The 21,524-nt window shown below is 36.0% G+C and overlaps 2 protein-coding genes across 8 annotated transcripts in view; one reads left to right on the top strand and one right to left on the bottom strand.

Moving 5' to 3' along the window:
- The window catches only part of ACAD11 (acyl-CoA dehydrogenase family member 11), a 40,720-nt gene extending 24,813 nt beyond the window's left edge, over positions 1-15,907 (top strand). Inside the window, exons 14-20 of the mRNA XM_039336201.1 lie at positions 9,927-9,993; positions 10,477-10,562; positions 11,178-11,249; positions 11,661-11,815; positions 13,579-13,695; positions 14,684-14,793; positions 15,346-15,907. Coding sequence (XP_039192135.1) covers positions 9,927-9,993; positions 10,477-10,562; positions 11,178-11,249; positions 11,661-11,815; positions 13,579-13,695; positions 14,684-14,793; positions 15,346-15,460 — 722 coding nt within the window. The 3' untranslated portion in view covers positions 15,461-15,907. The remainder of the gene's footprint in view (positions 1-9,926; positions 9,994-10,476; positions 10,563-11,177; positions 11,250-11,660; positions 11,816-13,578; positions 13,696-14,683; positions 14,794-15,345) is intronic.
- Positions 15,908-16,885: 978 nt separating this feature from the next.
- The window catches only part of DNAJC13 (DnaJ heat shock protein family (Hsp40) member C13), a 75,483-nt gene continuing 70,844 nt past the window's right edge, over positions 16,886-21,524 (bottom strand). For 4 of the 7 annotated variants that reach the window (XM_039336198.1, XM_039336197.1, XM_039336193.1 and 1 more), the window contains 5 exons: positions 21,244-21,423; positions 20,255-20,395; positions 18,992-19,135; positions 18,655-18,754; positions 16,886-17,680 (listed from right to left, as the gene is read on the bottom strand). In XM_039336198.1, the coding sequence (XP_039192132.1) occupies positions 17,583-17,680; positions 18,655-18,754; positions 18,992-19,135; positions 20,255-20,395; positions 21,244-21,423 (663 nt within the window). In that variant the 3' untranslated portion in view covers positions 16,886-17,582. The remainder of the gene's footprint in view (positions 17,681-18,654; positions 18,755-18,991; positions 19,136-20,254; positions 20,396-21,243; positions 21,424-21,524) is intronic. The other 3 variants (XM_039336195.1, XM_039336194.1, XM_039336196.1) reach the window with 1 other exon arrangement.

Raw genomic sequence — 21,524 nt, forward strand, 5'->3', positions numbered from 1 at the left:
ATAATTACCCTAGCTGTTTGTTTAGTATATATTTTCTCAACCATCTTTCCAAATTTTGTCCCAAAATCCATATAGTGCAATTGTGTTATAATAAACTTCCAATTCAGATTATCAAATTCTTTCTGGGCATCAAGAAAAACCAATGTAGCTTGTCTTTCAGGATGGACTTCATAAAATTCTAAAGTGTTCATTATTATCCTCATATTATTTTTTATCTATCGTCCTGGTAGAAATCCATTTTGATCTGGGTGGATGTAGTTATTCAAATTTTTTTTAATCCTTTCTGCTATTATTGTAGTAAATGTCTTATAATCTGTATTCAGTAAAGAAATCGGCCTATAATCTTGAATTTGTTGCAGGTCTGAGTCTTCCTTAGGGATGAGGGTGATGATTGCTTCAGTCCAAGTTATCGGTATCTTCGCCTCCTCCAGCACCTCATTGTAAATCTCCAACATTATCCATTGTAGTGACTCTTGTGTATTTTTATAAAACTCAACCGGAATTCCATCTGGGCCTGGTGATTTATTGTTTTTTTGTTTTTGTTTTTTCAATGCTGTTTCTAGTTCTATTGCGGTTATTGGTCTATTCAATGTTTCCTTTTGTTCCCTTTGCTCATTTTTGCTACCTCTATATATTGTTTGACTTTATCATCTGCTATATCTTCCTGATAGCTTTGAAAAGAAATTTTGTATTATATTCTTTTTTTCTTCCCGTCTACATTGTACTGTTCCACTTTCGTCTTGTAGTTGATGTATTGTTCTTTTGCCTTTTTCTTTTTTTAATTTATAGGCCAACCATCGACCAGTTTTATTCGCATTTTCAAAGTAATTTTGTTTCGCCATCCTAATTTTCTGTGCCATTTCTTTTTGTGTTGTCAGGTTAATCTTGTGTTTTATAATATTCCAATTTTCTTTTATCTTTTTGTTTTGTGAGTCCTTCTGTAGTTCACCTTCTATTTTTTTAAATTCTTCTTGTAATTTTCCTTGTTGAAGTCACCTATCTTTGTTTTTCTTAGAGTTGTATGTAATTGTCAATCCCCAAATGTAAGCTTTTGTAGTATCCCACAGATTTTGTGTTGATATCTCTTCCTTTTTATTTACCTGAAAAAATAATGTCAACTCCTTTTCTAGCATCTGTATATATTGTTTATCTTTATACAGTCTTTGATTCATTGACCATCTTTTTCTCTGTTTCTGGCCTTTTCATTTTATTATTATTGGGTTGTGATCCGCCCAATCATTAAGTCCTATTTCAATTTCCTCTATCCCGTTTTGTACTTCTGTTGTTGCCCAGGCCATATCGATCCTAGACCAAGATTGATGCAGATATGAATAGAACGTATATTGTTTGTCTGACCTGTGTGTCTCTCTCCATATATCCTGAAGGTTGAGTTCTGTTACTATGTCAAAGAACAATTTTGGTAATATATTTTTCTTCTTTTTATTCTTTTTACTACTCTTATAATCTTTTTTAACATCAACTATTGCATTTAAATCCCCAATTATACAAATACTTTTGTAATCCAGATCCACTAGTTTCTTATGTACCTTTTTAAAAAAATTCATGTTGATTATTATTTGGTGCATATACTGCCGTTAATAAGATTTGTTTTTGCTCTAATTCTATTTCCAACATTAAAATTCTCCCCTCTTCATCCAAATATATTAATTTTGATTTTATTTTTTCTTTGACATATATAGCAATTCCTCCTTTCTTGTTTTGTGCTAATGTTGTGTATGGTGTTCCTAATTTTACATTCTCTAGTAGTTTTCTATAATCCTTTTTTATATGAACTTCCTGAAGACATATCACATCTCCATCCAATTTCCTTAATTTGTTAAACGTTTGTGCTCTTTTTCTTGGTATATTTAAACCATTAATGTTTACAGAGAAGAGCTTAATTGTGTCACCCATTTTTTACTTGATCTATTTTTTTTATGCTTCTTGTCTCTATTACCTTTCCTTTTGCTCCTTCTCTTTCTAACCTTTCTCTTTCTTGTATCTTTTTGTATTTCTTTTTCTCGTTCAGCTTCCTCTAATAAATCTTCATCCTGACTTTTACTCTCCGGCTCTTCCCTACTTTCTTGTTCTTATAAACATAACTTTATATTTAATTAATTGGGTCGTTAGATTTAGTATTCTCTTCTCTGATTTTGTATTCTACGTGGTATTTGTTTTAATACAATTATTTCTCTGATTATTCTGTTATTAAAGTGTCCAGTTTTGTCGATAGTTCTGGTCTTTTTAAAGTCAATATCATGTCCTGTGGCTTTAAGGTGTTAGACCAGGGAAGAAGTTGGTTCCTCTTTTTTGACTGAGTTCTTGTGTTCTTCAATGCGTGCATTTATTCTTCTGTTGGTTTGTCTGATGTATGTGGTGGGGTAAGCAGTGCATGGGATTTCATATACTCCTTGATTTTCTAACTCAATTTTATCTTTGGGGTTTCTTAGGACTGGTGGATATTTTTCTGTTTGTGCAGAATGCTATCTTGATGTTGTGTTTGTGGAGGTTCTTGCTGATTCTGTCTGTGGTGCCTTTTATGTACGGGAGGAAGGCTTTGCCGTTTTCTTGTTCTCTGTCTTGGATTTTAGTGGGTTTTTTTTTTGAGATTAGGTTGGTAATTTTATTTCTTTGGAATCCGTTGGATGTTAGTACATTAGTGAGAGTGTGTAGTTCAGTTTTTAGGTGTTCATCAGCTAAGCATTTTGTTCTGGAGATGAATGTCTTGGCTACGGAGTTGATCTGTGCTGGGTGGTGGTGTGAGAGTGCGTGTTTGTGTGTGTTTTCTTCTGGTAGATGGTGTGTCCTAGGGAGCCATTGGATTTCTTGTAGACTAAGACTTCCAGGAAGGGAAGTTGGTAATTAGCTTCTAAAACAAAAACGCTTAGCTGATGAACAACACCTAAAAACCAAACTACATCAGAGAAGCAATCGAGATAGAAAAACGCCCACACAGCATGAATAAACAAGATGATACCTCCCGCCTACCAGCCATTTGGAAACCCGCCCTTATTAACAAACGAGTCCCTAAGACAAAGAATGACACCAGACCCACACTCACGAAAACCACACAGGATGTCACCACCACACATCCACGCAAAAAGCAAACCCAAACTCACACCGATGATGAGGCACGACCACAAACCAGAAACCAGACCACAGCTGTATCATTAGCCACTTTAAACCCCTCCAATCCATACATGAAGCAAACTGACACTCACCATGAAGATGAGGCACGACCATGAACGTGAAACCAAACAATAGCAACGCAGCTCACTATCTCAAATCCCCCTGCAACTCAGACTAACCCGAGCACAACAAAGCACCCACCCAAACAGAACACCCTCATCCAATCAGAGCACAGCCAACCCTCCATCCAATCAGAGCACAGCCAAGGCCCTAATCAATCAGAACACACCTCCACCCAATCAGAACACAGCCAAGCTCCCACCCAATCAGTTCATACCCCCACTGGCAGTAAAAAGGAAGAAACAGCTACGATCACACATTGCTCCTAGAAGCACTAAGCCGAAAACACCAGCCAGAAGATGATGAATGGGACTTCGTCGAAACGTCTCCAAGACACTTCCAATTTTACGCGGGAGAAAACCCGAATAACCAAAGATATATATATATGTATGTATGTATGTATGTATATGTATATGTATATATATATGTTTTCTGAGGTTTTCGCGGGTGTTTGTATGTAGGTCTTTGGTTATTCGGGTTTTCTCCCGCGTCAAATTAGAAGTGTCTTGGGGACGTTTTGATGAAGTCCCATTCGTCATCTTCAGGTTGGTGTTTTCAGCTTCTTGCTTCTAGGAGCAAGAAGCTGAAAACATCAGTCTGAAGATGATGAATGGGACTTCGTCGAAAATTTACAAATAGAGTTATACCTTTCTTTATCCCACTATTATATGGTATAATTTATAATACTCTTAACACCTCTTATATATATTTCTATAACACTACACACAATACATATACCTTACTATTCTTTAAGTATTATCACCACTCTTAATTTCATTCACTATCACTCTTAGTTGAATACTGTCTCTATATTTCTTTACTATACTATAATTACTTTCTCACTTCTATTTAATTCAATTACTCAATTATGCTTATTTCTATTTGTTAATACAATTCATTTACTTCATTCCTTTTAATACATTGCCTGACACCCCCTTTCTACTTGTAGCTTAGTCATTGCTGTATACGGGTGCTACAATATTGAATCAGCCTTTTTTCTCTCTGTCTCAATTTAATGTATCCACTGATCCACTAAATGTCACCTCTTATTTCTTCTTCTATATATCCAATATTTCCAAAACGTCTACTCGTCACTTTACCCAGATATATGTCAGTTAAAGTCCAAATTTTGAAGAGCTATTTGCTCTTCAAAAATAAGTTCCACTAAGTAGTATTAAATTTCTCCATTGTCTCACTTCACCTTTTAATCCTTATGTTAATTTTTTCAAAGTCTCTTAATCACCCTTTGTTACCTCCGGCTGTCCTTTCTCCAGTCCTTTCTCTAGTTTCAATCTCTACTTCTTGCAGCTCTTAAATTCCAGTCTTTCATATTTTATAAACTTTACTGTGGGTTCTCTGCTTCTTCTCATTGCTCTTGTTCTGCTCTGTCATTCCATTCTCCACTCTATTCCATTTCAGTTGCCGCTGTATTTTCTCTCCTTATCGCTTTGCTTTTTCCGCGCCTTCTCTCTGCCAAACCTCCTTCAGGGGTTTTCCTCGTCTCCTGTACGAAGCTGTCAGTTCTACTTTTCACTTCCCTCTCAGACTGCCGCCATCGCTCCAGGCTGGCCTAAGAGACCGGCTTCTTCTCCGCCAATTTTAAAAGTGCTGCTCCTGTCTGCTCGGGTAGTTGCTTTCCACCCAGCTTCTCTGAAGCTTCCTCTTTAGTTTACCAATCTCTCCGGGATTGGCAAAGCCCTTGCTGGGCTCTTAGCAAAGATTTTTCGCGATTTAGGAACAGAGGTCTGTTCCTTCACCCGCTCCATGATGACATCACAGCCGGAAGTCGATTAGGGAGGACAATTATATAAAATATTTTACCAGATAAAAAAAAGATTTAGAAAATTGGGAAAATCTACAAATTTCATTTTTAGGGAGGACCGCTACGGTCAAAATGAATATATTGCCAAAAATATTATTTCTATTCCAAGTTATTCCAATAAAATTAGGGAAAACATTCTTTCAAGAATTAAATAAATTGGTCACTAAATTTATATGGAAAAAGGAAAAACCCAGGATTAAATTAAAACTCTTGCAAGATATGAAAGATAAAGGGGGATTGGTGTTACCAGAGTGGGAAATATACTACCAAGCATCGAGCCTAACTTGGCTAAAAGATTGAATGGAATTGAAAAATACTAGAGTTTTAACAATAGAAGGACATGACTTGCAAGCAGGTTGGCATGCATACCTATGGGACGAAAAATATAAAATACACAGATACTTTCAAAGACACATAGTTAGGAATGCATTGCTACAGACATGGGAAAAAATAAAACAAAAACATTATATAAGAATTCCAATGAGGTTATCCCCAACAGAAGCTCTGAAACACCCAAACCTACTGGATATAAATAAGATAATTAGATATAAGGAATTAGTAAACGAACAGGGAATTCTGAAAACAAAACAAGAATTGGAACAAGATATAGGCAGAGAGATTGACTGGTGGACATTACACAAATTCAGTCTAAATATACAGAGGACAAAAAATTATATGAAATACAAAAAGAGCCACAAGAATTGGATAAAATTATACATGGAACAGAAATAAAATTAATTAGCAATTTATACAAATACCTATTGAGATATAAAATGGAAGACGAAGTTGTCAAAGACACAATGATTAGATGGGCAAAAAATTTCAGATATAATATAGAATTGGAGAAATGGGAAAAAATATGGGAAATAAACATAAAATTGACTATGTCAGTGGCATTCAAGGAAAACCAGCTGAAGATATTTTACAAATGGCATCTTCCACCAGCAAAGCTTGCCAAGATGTTCCAGAACAATTCGCCAACATGTTGGAAATGTAAAAAAGTACATGGAACATATTATCATTTATGGTGGACATTCCTAGTTGCGAAAAAATACTGGATTAAAATAAGAAGATGGATCGAAGAAATAATAGACCAACCTGTAGACTGGAAACCAGATATCTTTTTGCTGGGTATTTTAAACAGAAAATATAGTAAAGAAATACAGTACTTAATTTTACATATAACAATGGCAGCAAGAATAGTATACGCACAGTTCTGGAAAAATGAGAATATACCATCAGAGGAAGAAGTGATAAGAAAAATCCTGGACTGTGCTGAGATGGACAAATTAACAAAAGAGATAAAAGAAAAGGAAGACACAGAGTACTATATAACATGGAACAAGTGGTATGACTGGTTAGAGACTAGAAATATTAGAGGAGAATAAATATGGAAAGGTCAAAAGTGAAATGTAATATTATTATACAATAATAATGTATAATAATAATAATATGAATTATTCTTAGTCAGAAGTAGAATATGAAGGAAGAAAAATGTAAATAAGAAACAACAGGACAACAAGGACAAATATATCTAAAGAAGAATAAGGGGAGAAAATGTAAATAATAGATTACCATTACAAAATTGCTGTTAAAAAAAAGGAGGAGTATACACTGTGTGTATGTGTGTTTTGTTTTGTTTTGTTGGTTTAAAAAATAAAAAATTATTTAAAATAAATAAAAAATAAATAATAATGGGGCCAGTATATACCCTTGTATTACCCCTTTGTGTGAATCCTGTTAGTCAAGGCCCCATTAACCCTATACCGCACCTTCAAACAGGTACTAGTGTAAAGTGCTTTAATCAAAGCTAGCATTCTAGGTTCTATTTTAAGAGATGTAAATTTATTCCATAGTATTTCTCTGTTTACAGTATCAAATGCTGCTATAAGATCTATAAAAGTAGCAAACTCTTTTTCAGGCACTGGCATTCAGGATCAAACCAACGGGGTCTACCCATTCGGGCTCTTTTTGTTTAGTTGTTAGTTGTTTATTCAGGGAGTTACAGAGATTAGAGAATGCGTTAAAGGCCGACAGTCAGTTGGTAGTAGTTGACTGGATTGTTGTGGCCCAGTTGGTAGCATTCTCTGTTTTAAAGCAGTCTGATATTGCCTTAGTGTCAACTTTGGCCCAAGTTATCATTTTGTTTTGGGTCACCTCTACCCTTTTGGTGAGCCATCTGTCAGCCATTTTATGGTCTCAAATCTGAGTGGCCTCGCAATATCACACTTATAGGCTGATGAGTACTATTGTCACTAAAGTGTACTGTGACCTCCAAGAACAGGTCGGCTTTGTCTCTAGTCATACAAAAAAGATCCAGTTCACTACTTGAATGGGCCAAGTGGTATGTGTAAGGATAGGTATAATTCTTATCCTTACCTCCCAGAATTTGGAGATTACCCTTAAAAATTAAAGTGACTAAGAGCAGGCCAGCAGCATTACTTTTGCGGTCTCTCTAGAGCCACTGAGGATGGTTATCAAAGAACTCCTCTGGGACTCCCTTTTTCTGGGCTAACTTATACTAAGAGGGACCCAACCTAGCATTAAAATCTCCTAGTAGAATCTTTATGGACTGAGGGTACAATATGTATATATCGTCTAGAATAACTTCCAGACCCATCCAGTATTCGGAGTTATAATACCGGGATGTGTTTGGAGGGATATACACATTTACCAGTATTAACTCGAACTCTTTATATCCAAATTTAACAGCTCGAAAATATGAATACTTTTCTTCGTTGTATAGTTTCTCCCCCTGCCATTGCAATTCTTGCTTTATAAGAATGCATAACCCACCAGAGGGTCTCCCTTTGTTTTTTGTTTTTGGGCTGGGGAAGTCCATCCCTGGAAGCTTGGCAGTTGTACTGGTTCATCCATTTCGGTTAACCAGGTTTCCTGAAAGTCTATTACATCAAATCTAGAGAGGAAATTCATTAGTCCACTATCAACCATCCCTTTCCAGCCCACCACGTTCCAGGTCAGCATCTGTATGGGATTCCCAGGGGCAAAGAGGTCTGGGTTGGTTGATTGGCTAGATGGTAGAAATGCCGGATGTCAACGTGACGCTAGAGCTGGGTCTATATCAACTATGCTTCCCATATAAACACAGTTATTGTGAGATTCGATATTTCTCCTCGTAAGTTGCAGAGCTTTTTGTTGCTCCTCTCTATCCTGACTGTCAGTATGCCTCTGCTTCCGCTCCAAGACTGGCACCTCTCCAGTCTTAGATCCAAAAGATTGTGCCAGATCTAATGTATATATATGGGAAATTTCTACATAATTAATATTTACTATTAAATCTTGTTCCCAAGGTTCAAAGCTCCCTCTTATCATCTATTTCCCAATTGTTCATTGCCTAATTTAAATTTTAATATAGCATTATGAAACATATGATTAGAAAATAAAAATCTTAACTAGATTTAATGCTAATTTAAGGGAATAAAATCGTATTTTAATTTTATTCTGATCTCACCAATTATATTTTAGGACGTAATCCCAGGATGCCATCTGGTCCAGAAAATAGTTTAATTCAACTAAAGAAATCTTTGTTTATGTCTGTCTGTCTGTCTGTCTGCCTGCCTGCCTGCCTGCCTATCTATCATCTATTTCTCATTGTTAAGATGAGAAGTTTGCTAATCTCTGCCAAAATGACCAGTAGGAAATATTTTTCTTTCTTTCAAGTACTTGTAATCTTAGTTAGGAATTACATATCAATTTAATTTAATAACTAATAATAATCAATTTAATAATTAAAGCGTTTCTTTTAGCAGCAGGAAGCTGAAGTTTTGATTCCTGCCTCTGGAATGTTATTTATTTATTTTTGTTTTCTGACTTTGATTTTGTTTTCCTTCCAATTCGTTGTGCTTCTCATGCACAAATATCTTTGCACTCTTCATTTTAATAATAATTGTGCTGGAAATCAGTTGCTGCATTGGAGCCAGGAGGTAATTCAGATTTAAAATGGACAGGCAAATATTCTTTGAAAAAAAGAAAAGCTTGGCAAACTGTAGGGCTGGAGTGGGCAACTTTTACCCACTGAATTTAACAGGAATAATATTGATGTGAGTCTTGTTCCAATGGCTGATGGAAATGAAGCATTGATGAATGGATTCCAATGAGTCATTCCATTTTTTTCTTCCAACAACCCCCCTTTCCTCTTCTGTCTTTAGTTTTCTTTCTTTCTCTTTCTTCTTGTCTAGGCAGCAGTCTATAAGGAAAGGGGTGAATAGTTCTTATTATTGCTCTAAATAGAAAACTTCCTGAAATTAGATTCAGATATGCATAAGGTTAGGCCTGAAACCAGGTACAGCTATAGGTCTGCAGCTACCTAGCCTTGCTATGGAATGAACACTTAGATTTGAACGTAGGTGTCTGTTTTGTATATTCCCACACCCAACTTGATTGATTGCAAGTTTATGCTCAAGAAAGCTATCACACAACTGAATGTACACAATAAATTATTACTCAAATTTGTCTTTTTAAGGTATATTTTGCTTCATCTATATTAATGACACAGTCCAAAACCATTAGAAAAGCTAGTAACATTGGCTGTTTGTGGATCAGGGATGATCAGCTAAATCTTCTGGATTTCTGCCTTAGTGCAAGCATGATCTTATATTATCATAAAGCTTTTTCTACAAATGGCTAGTAGTATTTGTCATTTTTGGAAGTGGTTCTCCAGGTTTTCACACGAGGAATATTCTCTTTAACTGATGCTTTTAAATCAAAAGTTGCATATTTACTAGAAAGCAAGATCAGTTGATGAATGTCTCTGTATTTCTTTCTCTGAAAAGTAGATTCCTAACCCAATGATAAAGCTTTCAACCAAGACATTCTTTTTGTGTTCATTTTTCAGGAGCTGGAAATCCCAACTGCAAGTTTGCTATTGTAATGGGCAAAGATAAAAATACTTCTGCATCCAAGTAAGAAGAAATGGTCTATTTGTATTTGAAATATGGAACAAGAAACAACATTCATTTTTTTGTATAACATACTGTTGAGCAATTTTCTACAACACTCTTACCCAGCCACTAAGATACTGTCAATAACTTCTAGGTTGCTGCTCGATTAAAGGAGAATATTTGTAGCTCAAGGCTGACATGAAGGGTCCTTGGTGCTTTCTGAGCTTGCTTGTTTTCTTGCAAACATTTCAATACCCAAACTAGGTAACATTATCAATGCTAGTAAGGAGTGGAGTTTGCTGTCAGTTTATATTGAGCACTGATGTTACCTAGTCTGGGTAATGAAACGTCTCAAGAAAACAAGCAAGCTCAGAGAGCACCAAGGACCACAACTATCTATGCATGTAGGAAAAATAATAATAAATGTTTAGAAATTAATATTGCTCCAGAATGTCTTATGTTACTGTCAGATTCAGTATCACTTATTACTTTTGTTTCAATTAGATATAAGCAGCATAGTATGATTATTGTACCAATGGATACACCTGGAGTGAAACTTATAAGGCCTCTTTCAGTCTTTGGGTACTTTGGTAAGTGGAGTTGTCAGTCACTTGTACTTTGAGTGCTTAAAGTTGAGTCTGAATATTTGTCAGATTTCTGAGCTGTAGAAAGAAAATGGGGCTGAGGGGGGATATAAAGGCCTCTATGTATGTCTGGTGTATGCATGGAATTGTATTTGTACCATCTATATTGGAAAAATAAAGCTGAGCTGCAGTGAGCAAAAATAGGTGGGATGCAGTGGGTTTCCTGAAGTTCTGAAGGAAGTCTGTTGTAAGGTTAATGGAGTGGATTTTTTAACTTTATGCGGAGTTTGAAGAGAGAGAATGAGAGAGAACATGGATATTAACAAGATGATCTTTAAAAAAAGGAAAGATGGTAACCATGATGGTGTAAACAAATTTGCTTTTTTAAAAGCGTTGCATATACTGATTTCAGGTAGGTAGGTTGGTTGACTTTAAACTGTGCAGAAATACTACATTTCTCAAATGCTGAATGCATTTGATGGGCTCTTTGCTATATTATTTTTGTTTCAGTTCTCCAAAGAGAGAATGACTTAACTCTGTCATTGTATTAGATCTTTTTTTTAAATAACACTGCTGGCAATCTTTCTCAATTGATACTTGATTGTTTTCATTATTTTATAGATTATTTTAATGGTGGACATTTTGAAATACATTTTAATGATGTTCGAGTCCCTGCCACCTATCTGATACTGGGTGAGTCTTGAATTTCCTCTTCTTCTGATAGTTACTGGATTATCAAGAAACCTGAATTACCTGAGCTGGGAGGAACCAACTTTGCTATGCCTTTTTGAACTTTACCCAATTGCATGATACATGGGCGAGCCAATTCAGTGTAGTGATTAAGAAATCAGGCTAGAAACTGGGAGACCAGGAGTTCTAATCCACCTTAGGCACAAAGAAAGCTGGTTGACCTTGGGCGAGTTACTCTCTCGGTTCTAGGAAGAAAGCAATGGCAATCACTTATGAAAAACCTTGTCAAGAAAAGTGTCCATACTTTTCTGTTCCTAGAAAATTATTATCAATCAGACCTTTTGCCTTCCAAGGTAGCAAATTATTTCACACAAAGGGAAAAGAAGAAAAAACCCTTTTCTTTTTGTAACACAGGAGAAGGAAGAGGATTTGAAATAGCTCAAGGACGACTTGGACCAGGCCGTATTCACCACTGTATGAGATCAATTGGAGCAGGTGAAACTGCTCTCCGGATCCTGTGTGAACGATCAGCGCAGAGGGTCACATTTGGGAAGAAACTCTATCATCATGTGAGTTCACAACCTACAGTGGGGCAAAAAAGTATTTAGTCAGCCACCAATTGTGCAAGTTCTCCCACTTAAAAAGATGAGAGAGGCCTGTAATTGTCATCATAGGTAGATCTCAACTATGAGAGACAAAATGAGAAAACAAATCCAGACAATCATACTGTCTGATTTGGAAAGAATTTATTTGCAAATTATGGTGGAAAATAAGTATTTGGTCAATAACAAAAGTTCATCCCAATACTTTGTTATATATCCTTTGTTGGCAATGACAGAGGTCAAACGTTTTCTGTAAGTCTTCACAAGGTTGGCACACACTGTTGGCCCATTCCTCCATGCAGATCTCCTCTAGAGCAATAATGTTTTGGGGCTGTCGCTGGGCAACACGGACTTTCAACTCCCTCCAAAGATTTTCTATGGGGTTGAGATCTGGAGACTGGCTAGGCTATTCCAGGACTTGAAATGCTTCTTACGAAGCCACTGTTGCCCGGGTGGTGTGTTTGGGATCGTTGTCATGCTGAAAGACCCAGCCACTTTTCCTCTTCAATGCCCTTGCTGATGGAAGGAGGTTTGCACTCAAAATCTCACAATACATGGCCCCATTCATTCTTTCCTGTACACGGATCAGTCGTCCTAGTCCCTTTGCAGAGAAACAGCCCCAAAGCATGATGTTGCCACCCCTATGCTTCACAGTAGGTATGGTGTTCTTTGGATGCAACTCAGCATTTTCTCTCCTCCAAACACGACGAGTTGTGTTTCTACCAAAGAGTTCTACTTTGGTTCTATCTGACCATAGGACATTCTCCCAATCCTTTTCTGGATCATCCAAATGCTCTCTAGCAAACTTCAGATGGGCCTGGACATGTACTGGCTTAAGCAGGGGGACACGTCTGCACTGCAGGATCTGAGTCCTTGGCGGCGTAGTGTGTTACTGATGGTTGCCTTTGTTACGTTGGTCCAGCTCTCTGCAGGTCATTCACTAGGTCCCCCCATGTGGTTCTGGGATTTTTGCTCACCGTTCTTGTGATCATCTCACCACGGGGTGAGATCTTGCATGGAGCCCCAGATCGAGGGAGATTATCAGTGGTCTTATATGTCTTCCATTTTCTAATTATTGCTCCCACAGTTGATTTCTTCACACCAAGCTGCTTGCCTATTGCAGATTCAGTCATCCCAGCCTAGTACAGGTCTACAATTTTGTTTCTGGTGTCCTTTTACAGCTCTTTGCTCTTCACCATAGTGGAGTTTGGAGTATGACTGTTTGAGGTTGTGGACAGGTATCTTTTATACTGATAACAAGTTCAAACAGGTGCCATTAATACAGGTAATGAGTGGAGGACAGAGGAGGCTCTTAAAGAAGTTACAGGTCTGTGAGAGCCAGAAATCTTGCTTGTTTGTAGGTGACCAAATATTTATTTTCCACCATAATTTGCAAATACATTCTTTCCAAATCAGACAATGTGATTGTCTGGATTTGTTTTCTCATTTTGTCTTTCATAGTTGAGGTCTACCTATGATGACAATTACAGGCCTCTCTCATCTTTTTAAGTGGGAGAACTTGCACAATTGGTGGCTGACTAAATAGTTTTTTGCCCCACTGTAATTCTATAATCTTGCATATAAAAACTCTTTTTGCAACTTGAAGATGGACATGAAATTGATAAGAAGAGGTACAGGGTGGCAAAGTAACACTTTTTAAAAAATCTCTACAGTGTGTAGTTTTGTATTTAAACTGCATTTTCTAATTTGCTTTTTGCCTTTTCCTATAGGAAGTTGTTGCTCACTGGATTGCTGAGTGCCGCATTGCCATTGAACAGGCAAGGTTGCTTATACTGAAAGCAGCCAATAAAATAGATGCCATGGGCAATAAAGCAGCCAGGAAAGAGGTAACAGGACTAAAATTTTGTATAGGGCAGGGGTGTCAAACTGTTGGCCTGCCGGCTGGATGCGTCATGCCGAAACCACATCCACCCCACTGCCGGCAATGGAAAAAAAGTGGCGATATGTCATGACACATCATGTGATGTTGCGAGTTTGGCACCCCTGGTATAGGGGATGGGGCAAGAAGGGGCAAACTATCAGGTATTGAATTAAATTAATGAAAATGTTTTGCTGAGAACGAAAGAAAACGGTGGTTTTCATCAACAGTTGCATATACTTGAGAAACATAATAGACTACATTCTTAATTTGGTCTGTATGTGGTTTGTTAATTTAAATCAGGGGTGTCAAACTGCCGGCCCGTGGCCGGTTTCATCATATTGAAGCCGTGCCCACCCCATTGCTGGCAATGCAAAAAGATAGGTCGTGACACATCACGTGACGAGTTTGACACCCGTGATTTAAATCAATTGCCTTAAATTTGCCAATGATGTGAACTGATGTCAACAGTCAATTAACCAATTGATAATTGAATACATGGCTCATTATCTACCTCTCAAAGTAGACTTTCAAAGAATTAAATCTTTTATTGGTAAACTTGGTTAAATTCTATTATACTATTAAATCCATACTATAAATAGTGCCCAAGATTTTATGTACTTTGTGGCTAAGTGAAGCATGACTCTGTCTTGTTTGGACCAAGTTTGATAAGATTATCCCATTCGTGTGGTTGTCCTCTACTATGCAATTATTTGTGTTGATTTAAGAAAGCAATGAAATAAAGGAAAACAGGGTTGTAAATAGGGAGTTTTATTAACAAAAGTCTCAAGGTAGGCTTGATACCCATATTAACAATGCCCTATTCCCCTTTGTTATGTCCCACTTAGAATCTTTCAGGCTTAGAAAGTTAAAAATCCAACATTTTACTTCCTTAGATTCAAAATTCAGCTTCCACGAATGACTTTATTCCTACACTAATCTAACTCACTTCACAGATTGCTATGATCAAAGTGATGGCACCCCGAACAGTCCTTAAGGTGATAGATTGTGCTATTCAAATTTGTGGTGCTGCCGGATTCTCAGAAGACTTCCCATTGGCTCAAATGTAAGTGGAAAATACTAGCACCAACTCAGCCCTGCTAGAACTCTCCCAACAGCCATATGTAATAGCTACTAAATTCTTAAATCTTCTGTTTTGGCAAATCAAGGCAGTGGTCAAGCATGATTGAAAATATTTTGATCTGAGGATAGTTTATTTAAATAAGTTTATCTTTATTGTACTTTAAGCTAAATTAAATTTCAAATCGCGACAGAGATGTTAATTTTAAGGCACGGTAACTGTATGTAGGCATGCATGTTATTATTTCTTAAGTTTTTAGTTCAAAAGATTCGTCTCTCCTAGAACTTCAGTCATCCCACTCAGTCATTTGTTTTGGCCAAAAAGATGTGATTCTACCAAACATACACTGTCTTGTTAAAGCTTAAAAATTAACACTAATAAAACTATAGACTTAACTAAATTTTGGCTGTTTTTGCCTATATTACGTAAAGCAGTCACTGAATATTCCAATATTATAATTAGAAAGAGTGCTAAAATAGCAGCTACCAAGCTCTGTTCTGTATTGTTGAATTGGCACAATCTTAATATTTTTAACAGGTTTGCCTATGTTCGGACTTTGCGTGTGGCAGATGGGCCTGATGAAGTTCATCTCTCAGCAATTGCAAAATTAGAACTGCTCGACCAAGCCAGGGAACTGAATGCACATCTGTAACAACTATTTTATTTTGTGATGGCAATGAGAAGTCATAACCTTCCTCCACACAGCATTTTTTTTTTAAAATTAAGCACGATGCCTTAAAGAGGAACATTCCAAAACTTTGATTAAATTTGAGTAATTTGTCTTTATTTCTGCAGAAAATTTGAGTAATTTAATTGCAAAACTAGAATAAGAGCGAGCACAAGGGTTGCTAAACCATCCCACAGAATTCATCACCCCTGCTGTTTGCTGTTGGGGATAATGAAAATAAAATATATTATACTTATATACTTATAGTATACTATGTTACTAAGATTTCCATTCATTTTATCTCTGGTGAAGTTATTCTTTTTAAGCTATGGTAAATTTAAATCTTTGGAAATGGGCAACAACAAATAAATTAACATATCCAACTTTTTTTGTAATCTGCTTTAAACAATAAAATATTATTTTAATGACTGAGCCGATTGATTTTATATTTATCAAATAAATAATTCAGTAAACAAGAACATTCCTGAGCAAAACTCTTAGTTCTAGAAAGTGTGGGTATCTTGGTGGCAACAACTATTTAACTCAATACTCCTGTACAAATGCGACAGTGATGAAGATCACAGCTAATTTATCTGTTCAAATTAAATGGCATAGTAGTATCATTTTGCATTTATAGCAGGTTGTTTAAAAAAAAATTCTGGAGTTTTCTTATTTTTATACTCCATTTTCTTCTAGCTGATTTGACCCTCCCTAGTCTGCTGGTTAGTGAACAATTATAAACTTGTTATTATAAACGTGTTATATTATAAAGTTGTTTCAGAAATCATTCAAATAAAAATTATTTTCCTGGGTTGTCTGATTTTCTCCATTAGAAAAAACATGTAGGTATTTTGAGCCTTGTTCTTCGATTAAACTGGTTTTAGCAGTTAAATACCAGTTATTGTATTTCTTAAGATAATGTGCAATAAGTAATTAGTAATTCCAACCTTTTTATGGAGACTGAAAAAAGAAAAATGTGGCAAATTCATAGCAGCCTTTATAAAATGGAAATCACAGAAAAACTGCCACTTTGTTTATCATTCTAATTTCACATTGCAACCCATGGCCTCCTTTGTTGTCAGTTTTACAAAAGGATTAACTGGCACTTATACAAATAGCAGAAACAGTGCTGACCATCTGCTAACATATAACTGTATAGTGGAGGAAAATTCTGATCTAATTTTCCCCCTACAATTCTCATTCCCTATGTTTTGTAGAAGTATCTGTTTTTGTCTTTATCTGTTGCTGACAGTTCTTGTGATGTCTATCTAGAACTCTAAAAATAACTGAATAATTCTGTCTTACCTCATGCCACTAGAGCCTGTATTAACATAAAAATATACAATTTTATTTATAAAAGTCTCTTGATTTTCTTTTTAGTTTTACCAAGAAATGAAATAGTAATACAAGTTTGTTTCAACAAGGCTTTCAGTTCCCTTTATTCTTTTAAATTTTATGTACATATGAATGATTTGAATAATGTACATTCAATATAGAAAGTTTTATATACTGAATAATGTATAGAACATATCACAATTACACAATGCTTTTATATACCATGTAATTTTTAAATATCATTTTGCTGTATTTTAGTTTTTTGATTTGGTAAAGCCAGTTAACACACAAGGATCTTATTTATGGTAGTGATTGGGGATGTAGACAAACAACACCAAGCCAGTCAAGTTCTCAGAGGATGATCGAGTCCAACTTGAAGCATTGAAGAAAGAAACTTCTAGTGCAATTTGGGAGGATCAAATGATTTAGCCAATTCTTTGAGACTGCAGTTCAACTTCAGTCATGCTAGTTCATATAATACAAAATACTAGGAAAATTGTTTTGATTCACAGTCTTGTAAACAAAAATATAAAGAAATAAATGTGCTTATGTACAGCAAGAAAAAAAATCTTGTGTACTCTTTTAGGCTGATCCACAAAGTACTCTTTTATGATACAATGCAGTAGAATTGTAAATTTTCTAAAAAAAAATATATTCATAGAAAAGGGAATAACACTGTTTTGAAACTGGGAAAGGCAGGCAAAATTTATTCTAAAGGTTTAAGCCAATAAATCTTTGCCTTTGAGTCCCTTGTATAGGCCATTCATATCCTTTAGCCAATATCTCCAGCTTCATGATCTACAGGAGGTGGAACATTGGGCATAACAGATGAAGGCCTCCCTGCAGTAAGATAGCCAGCAACTCCAGGACCTGTTCCATAAGGGGAAAAAAAAAATCACACTGTTGAGTATGTTGTTAGGTTAGTTTAGACCAGACTAAGATTACTTGTTTTATCTGTGGCACGACAGTTTTTGTTTTCAAATCCCTTTAGCTACATTAATTATAAGCAGTCTGCTCTCAGAGTTCAGATTTCCATTCTTCCCATATGTATCTTCAAGCATTATTTAGATAATGCTTTGACATAATTGAAAATAGATTTTTATACATATATAAATATAAAAATTCATTTTTAGGCAGCTGTAATTTGGAAGCCTGAAATCAATGACCCCAAAAGCATGGCAGCAACTACAGCATTTTGCACCAATTTAAAACAGCCATATATTTGCTACAATGGTACATCATGCATCTTGTAAGCATGTAATCTGGGATAGCGCAGAAGCTACATGCACTGAGCAAAATGGTATCTACCTGCTTTAGTGAGTGCAAGAGAGAAGTTTAGCAAACTGCCTGCCAAAGGAGATCTAAAGCCCACTTCTGAGATGAAGGGGACTGCTACCAGATAGAAGGGAAGGAGAGGAGATACCTGAGGGAGAAAGAAACCAGAAGCAAGGGAAGTACAGACGGCAAAGCACTTTGAAGCAAAAAGTGAAGCATAAACTTCATCACATTTTGAGAACGCTTTGTTGTCTGATGCTTGAAACATAATCCTGTAATCCTTTGAGGAATTAAAGCTAGATTCGAAAGAAAGTCACCTTTTCATTTATTTCTTAGACCCTTCAAGTATTTGTTATTGCTTTCACAATCATCTATTCAGATGTGAACCATCAGAAGAAATGATGAATGGGAACATTACTTTAGCCTGTATTGTACTATGTAGCAATTTCATTAACAACATGAAAACCAACTAGAAGTCAATCAAGCGATCTTTCAAGGACAGACAAACAATATAATGAATAAAACAAGGAAGGACAGTCAATAAGCCTTCACTGGAAATGTATACTAACCTGTGAGGTATCCTGCTGTCTGAGTTTCAGATATGAACAAGTCATGTTTCTGATCTTTGAAGGCACTCCATATAGAAGATTGAGACAGGATTTCATTCACCTACAAAAGTGAGGAAATAGAGAACAATTTATTGTATTTGTTGTATAGGTAAGGTAATTGGAGAGGGCTCACTTATCCTTATGGAAATTAGCTTAGTGTCATTTTTGGTTTTACTACATCCTCAGTTTTTATAACTCCACCATTCAGAAGAACTTGTATTTTCAAAATAAAAGTTACAATGAATCTTCTTATTCCGTGTGCTCTAAAAATGAATTTAAGACATGCTTGGGATTTTACCTGTTCTCCATATTGTAAACTACGAGTCATTGATTTCAGTGCTTTAACAATTTGAGCTTTTGTAGCTGAAGGGCTTTCCAGATTCTCAAGGCCAACACCTTCAAGCAATTTTAAGAGATAGGGTACTAAATCAGCTTTCAAGGCCTGCAAGACAATATGAGCATATTCTTAAATTCAGACTAAGACATTTTGATTTAGAATTCTGTGAGCCTTCCTACTGCATTTAGCTGAAGTTAAAAATATTTCAATAGCAAATTAAAATAAATTGAGTTCAAATGTGGAATCATAGAATACATGCATTGGAAGGAATTTTAAAGATGATGTGCAATCCTGTGTAGGAATCCTTTCTTAACAGGGTTTATCCAACCTGTTTGAGGGATACAACATTGTTTTAGGTTCAGGAATTCTGGGACCTGAAGCCCACAATTCAAAAAAGGGGCCATAGTTCCCCAGCTCTGTTTTAGACAAACAGCTTAATGCTCTGCCAATAATGTCTCTTAATATTTGGCTTGAATTTTCTATTTTTAATTTCATCTCTCTGGTTCCTCTCCTCTATTCAGAGAATAGGTCTGTCCTTTCCTACGTATGACAATACTCTATATTTTCGTAGACAACTAGCATATCTCCAATCATTTTCTTTTGCAAGCTATGGATCCTCACTTTCTTTAACTATTCATCAGAGAGCTTGATTTTCAGGCCTAGCATCATAATGAAATTCTTCTCTGAACCTATTTCAGCTTTTCTATATCTCTTAAACTACCATACTTTCATAGACAAAAATTCCACAAAAATTAATCTTCATAAAGTAACATTGTTGACAATACAGTGCCAGATAATCCAAGGAATTCTGATCAGCAGAGTCAAGTAGAAAAGTCTTCTCTGTCATGGTCCCTACTCTCTGGAACAGCTTACTTCCAGAAGTTAGAACCCCCTCCACCCTTCTGGAAAAGTTTTAAAGCCTGACTCTCTCTGTGCCTCTAAGGGGATGAGCTATGCTGGAGATGGTTGATTGAATGAAAGACAAACGTCCACCCCCATACCATCCATACTCTTGGTTTTAATGTTTTATTTGTTTAATTGTTAACCTTAGTTTTAATGCTTTTAATATCTTTGTCTATGATTTTATATTATTGTAACTCACCCAGAGTCACTTGGGATAGTGAGACAGGGACATAAAGTAAATATAAATAAATAGGGAAAAATGCACAACTATAATCATAATTCAAAGTGCCATTTTATCAGAAATTTACAAAATTTGCTTACTTGGACTACTAGATCATTTCGTTCCTTTTGAAACATTCGATTAAGTGCTTCACAGGCTATGCCAACAGTGTCTGAACGTTTCTTCATTCCATTCATCATAGGGCCAATGGTCTCTAACGCTGCCATTGAACGAACGCAAAGCTATTTAATACAAAAGTTTGCCAAATATTAATATCTTGCATCTACCCAAGTTAAAGATTTCTTTGAATTCCTGACTGAGGATTCAAAGAGAGTTCAACAGAAAATCCATGTGAAATATCAGAAACAATCTTAAGAGCTTTGTTCTATATTCCTTTTCAGCCTGTTCATGAAGAAAGCTTGCTTGCACTCTACTAACTAGAATAAGTAGAGAAGATAAACAGAGAAAACCAGGAAAGTGGAATTAAAAAAGTATCAACCTAAAATTGTTACTTTCCCACAAACTGTCTTAAGTCCAACTCCTCTTGAATTCCATTGACCATTATCTACTGTCAATTTAGCACTGAACATTAGTTGACTAGATTAATATCAAGCACAAAGAAACAGAATATGTTATGTTGCAATTAAGAAGATTTATTGTTCAAGCCTATATATAAAAATTTAGTCAATTAATACTGGAACATAACAACTGTGGGCTGATAATTCATTTAATTATGTCCCTTGGCTCTGCCTGTTTATCTGCAATAAGTAATTGACTGTTGGTACTACAATCACTGAATAGACGCAGGTAAAAGGACATGAGTAGTGATATTTAAAAACCTGCCTTCAAAAAAATTGCCATATTGATACCCTCATATGTGTGGCATCTCAATGTATTCGTACTATTTATTTTGTATTCAACCAGGTTAGTATGCCCAGTAACTGTATCAGCACAAAGATGGATTACCTAATTTATATATGAGAGACACACAACAACTCAAAAGAGATAACTGTAAGGAAAGAGTGACCCTCTCGTCGTAGAAGGCCAACTGACAAACATACACCTTTTATGGTGACTTAAGGCTGCATACCTCATTATCAGATAGTATGTGTATCACTCGCATAGCACTTTTAGGAATAGCATTATTCTTATGATTCATAGCTTGGAGAATCTTGGGAAGATGACCCAGTGGAGGGACCTGGTCTGCTAGCTGAGGCTGAGCATTAAAGAGGCATATAGTTGCTGTTGTTATTGTTTCCAAAGTTTCCCCCTATTTCAAAACACAAAGGAAGTAAATTATACAATGGTACACCAACCAGGTTAAACTTTAATCATGTTAATCAGATTGAAAAATATGATTGAATGGTACTC

Source organism: Crotalus tigris, unplaced genomic scaffold (genome assembly GCF_016545835.1).
Source record: "Crotalus tigris isolate CLP2741 ecotype Arizona unplaced genomic scaffold, ASM1654583v1 scf7180000017666.27876245, whole genome shotgun sequence".
Taxonomy (NCBI): domain Eukaryota; kingdom Metazoa; phylum Chordata; class Lepidosauria; order Squamata; family Viperidae; genus Crotalus; species Crotalus tigris.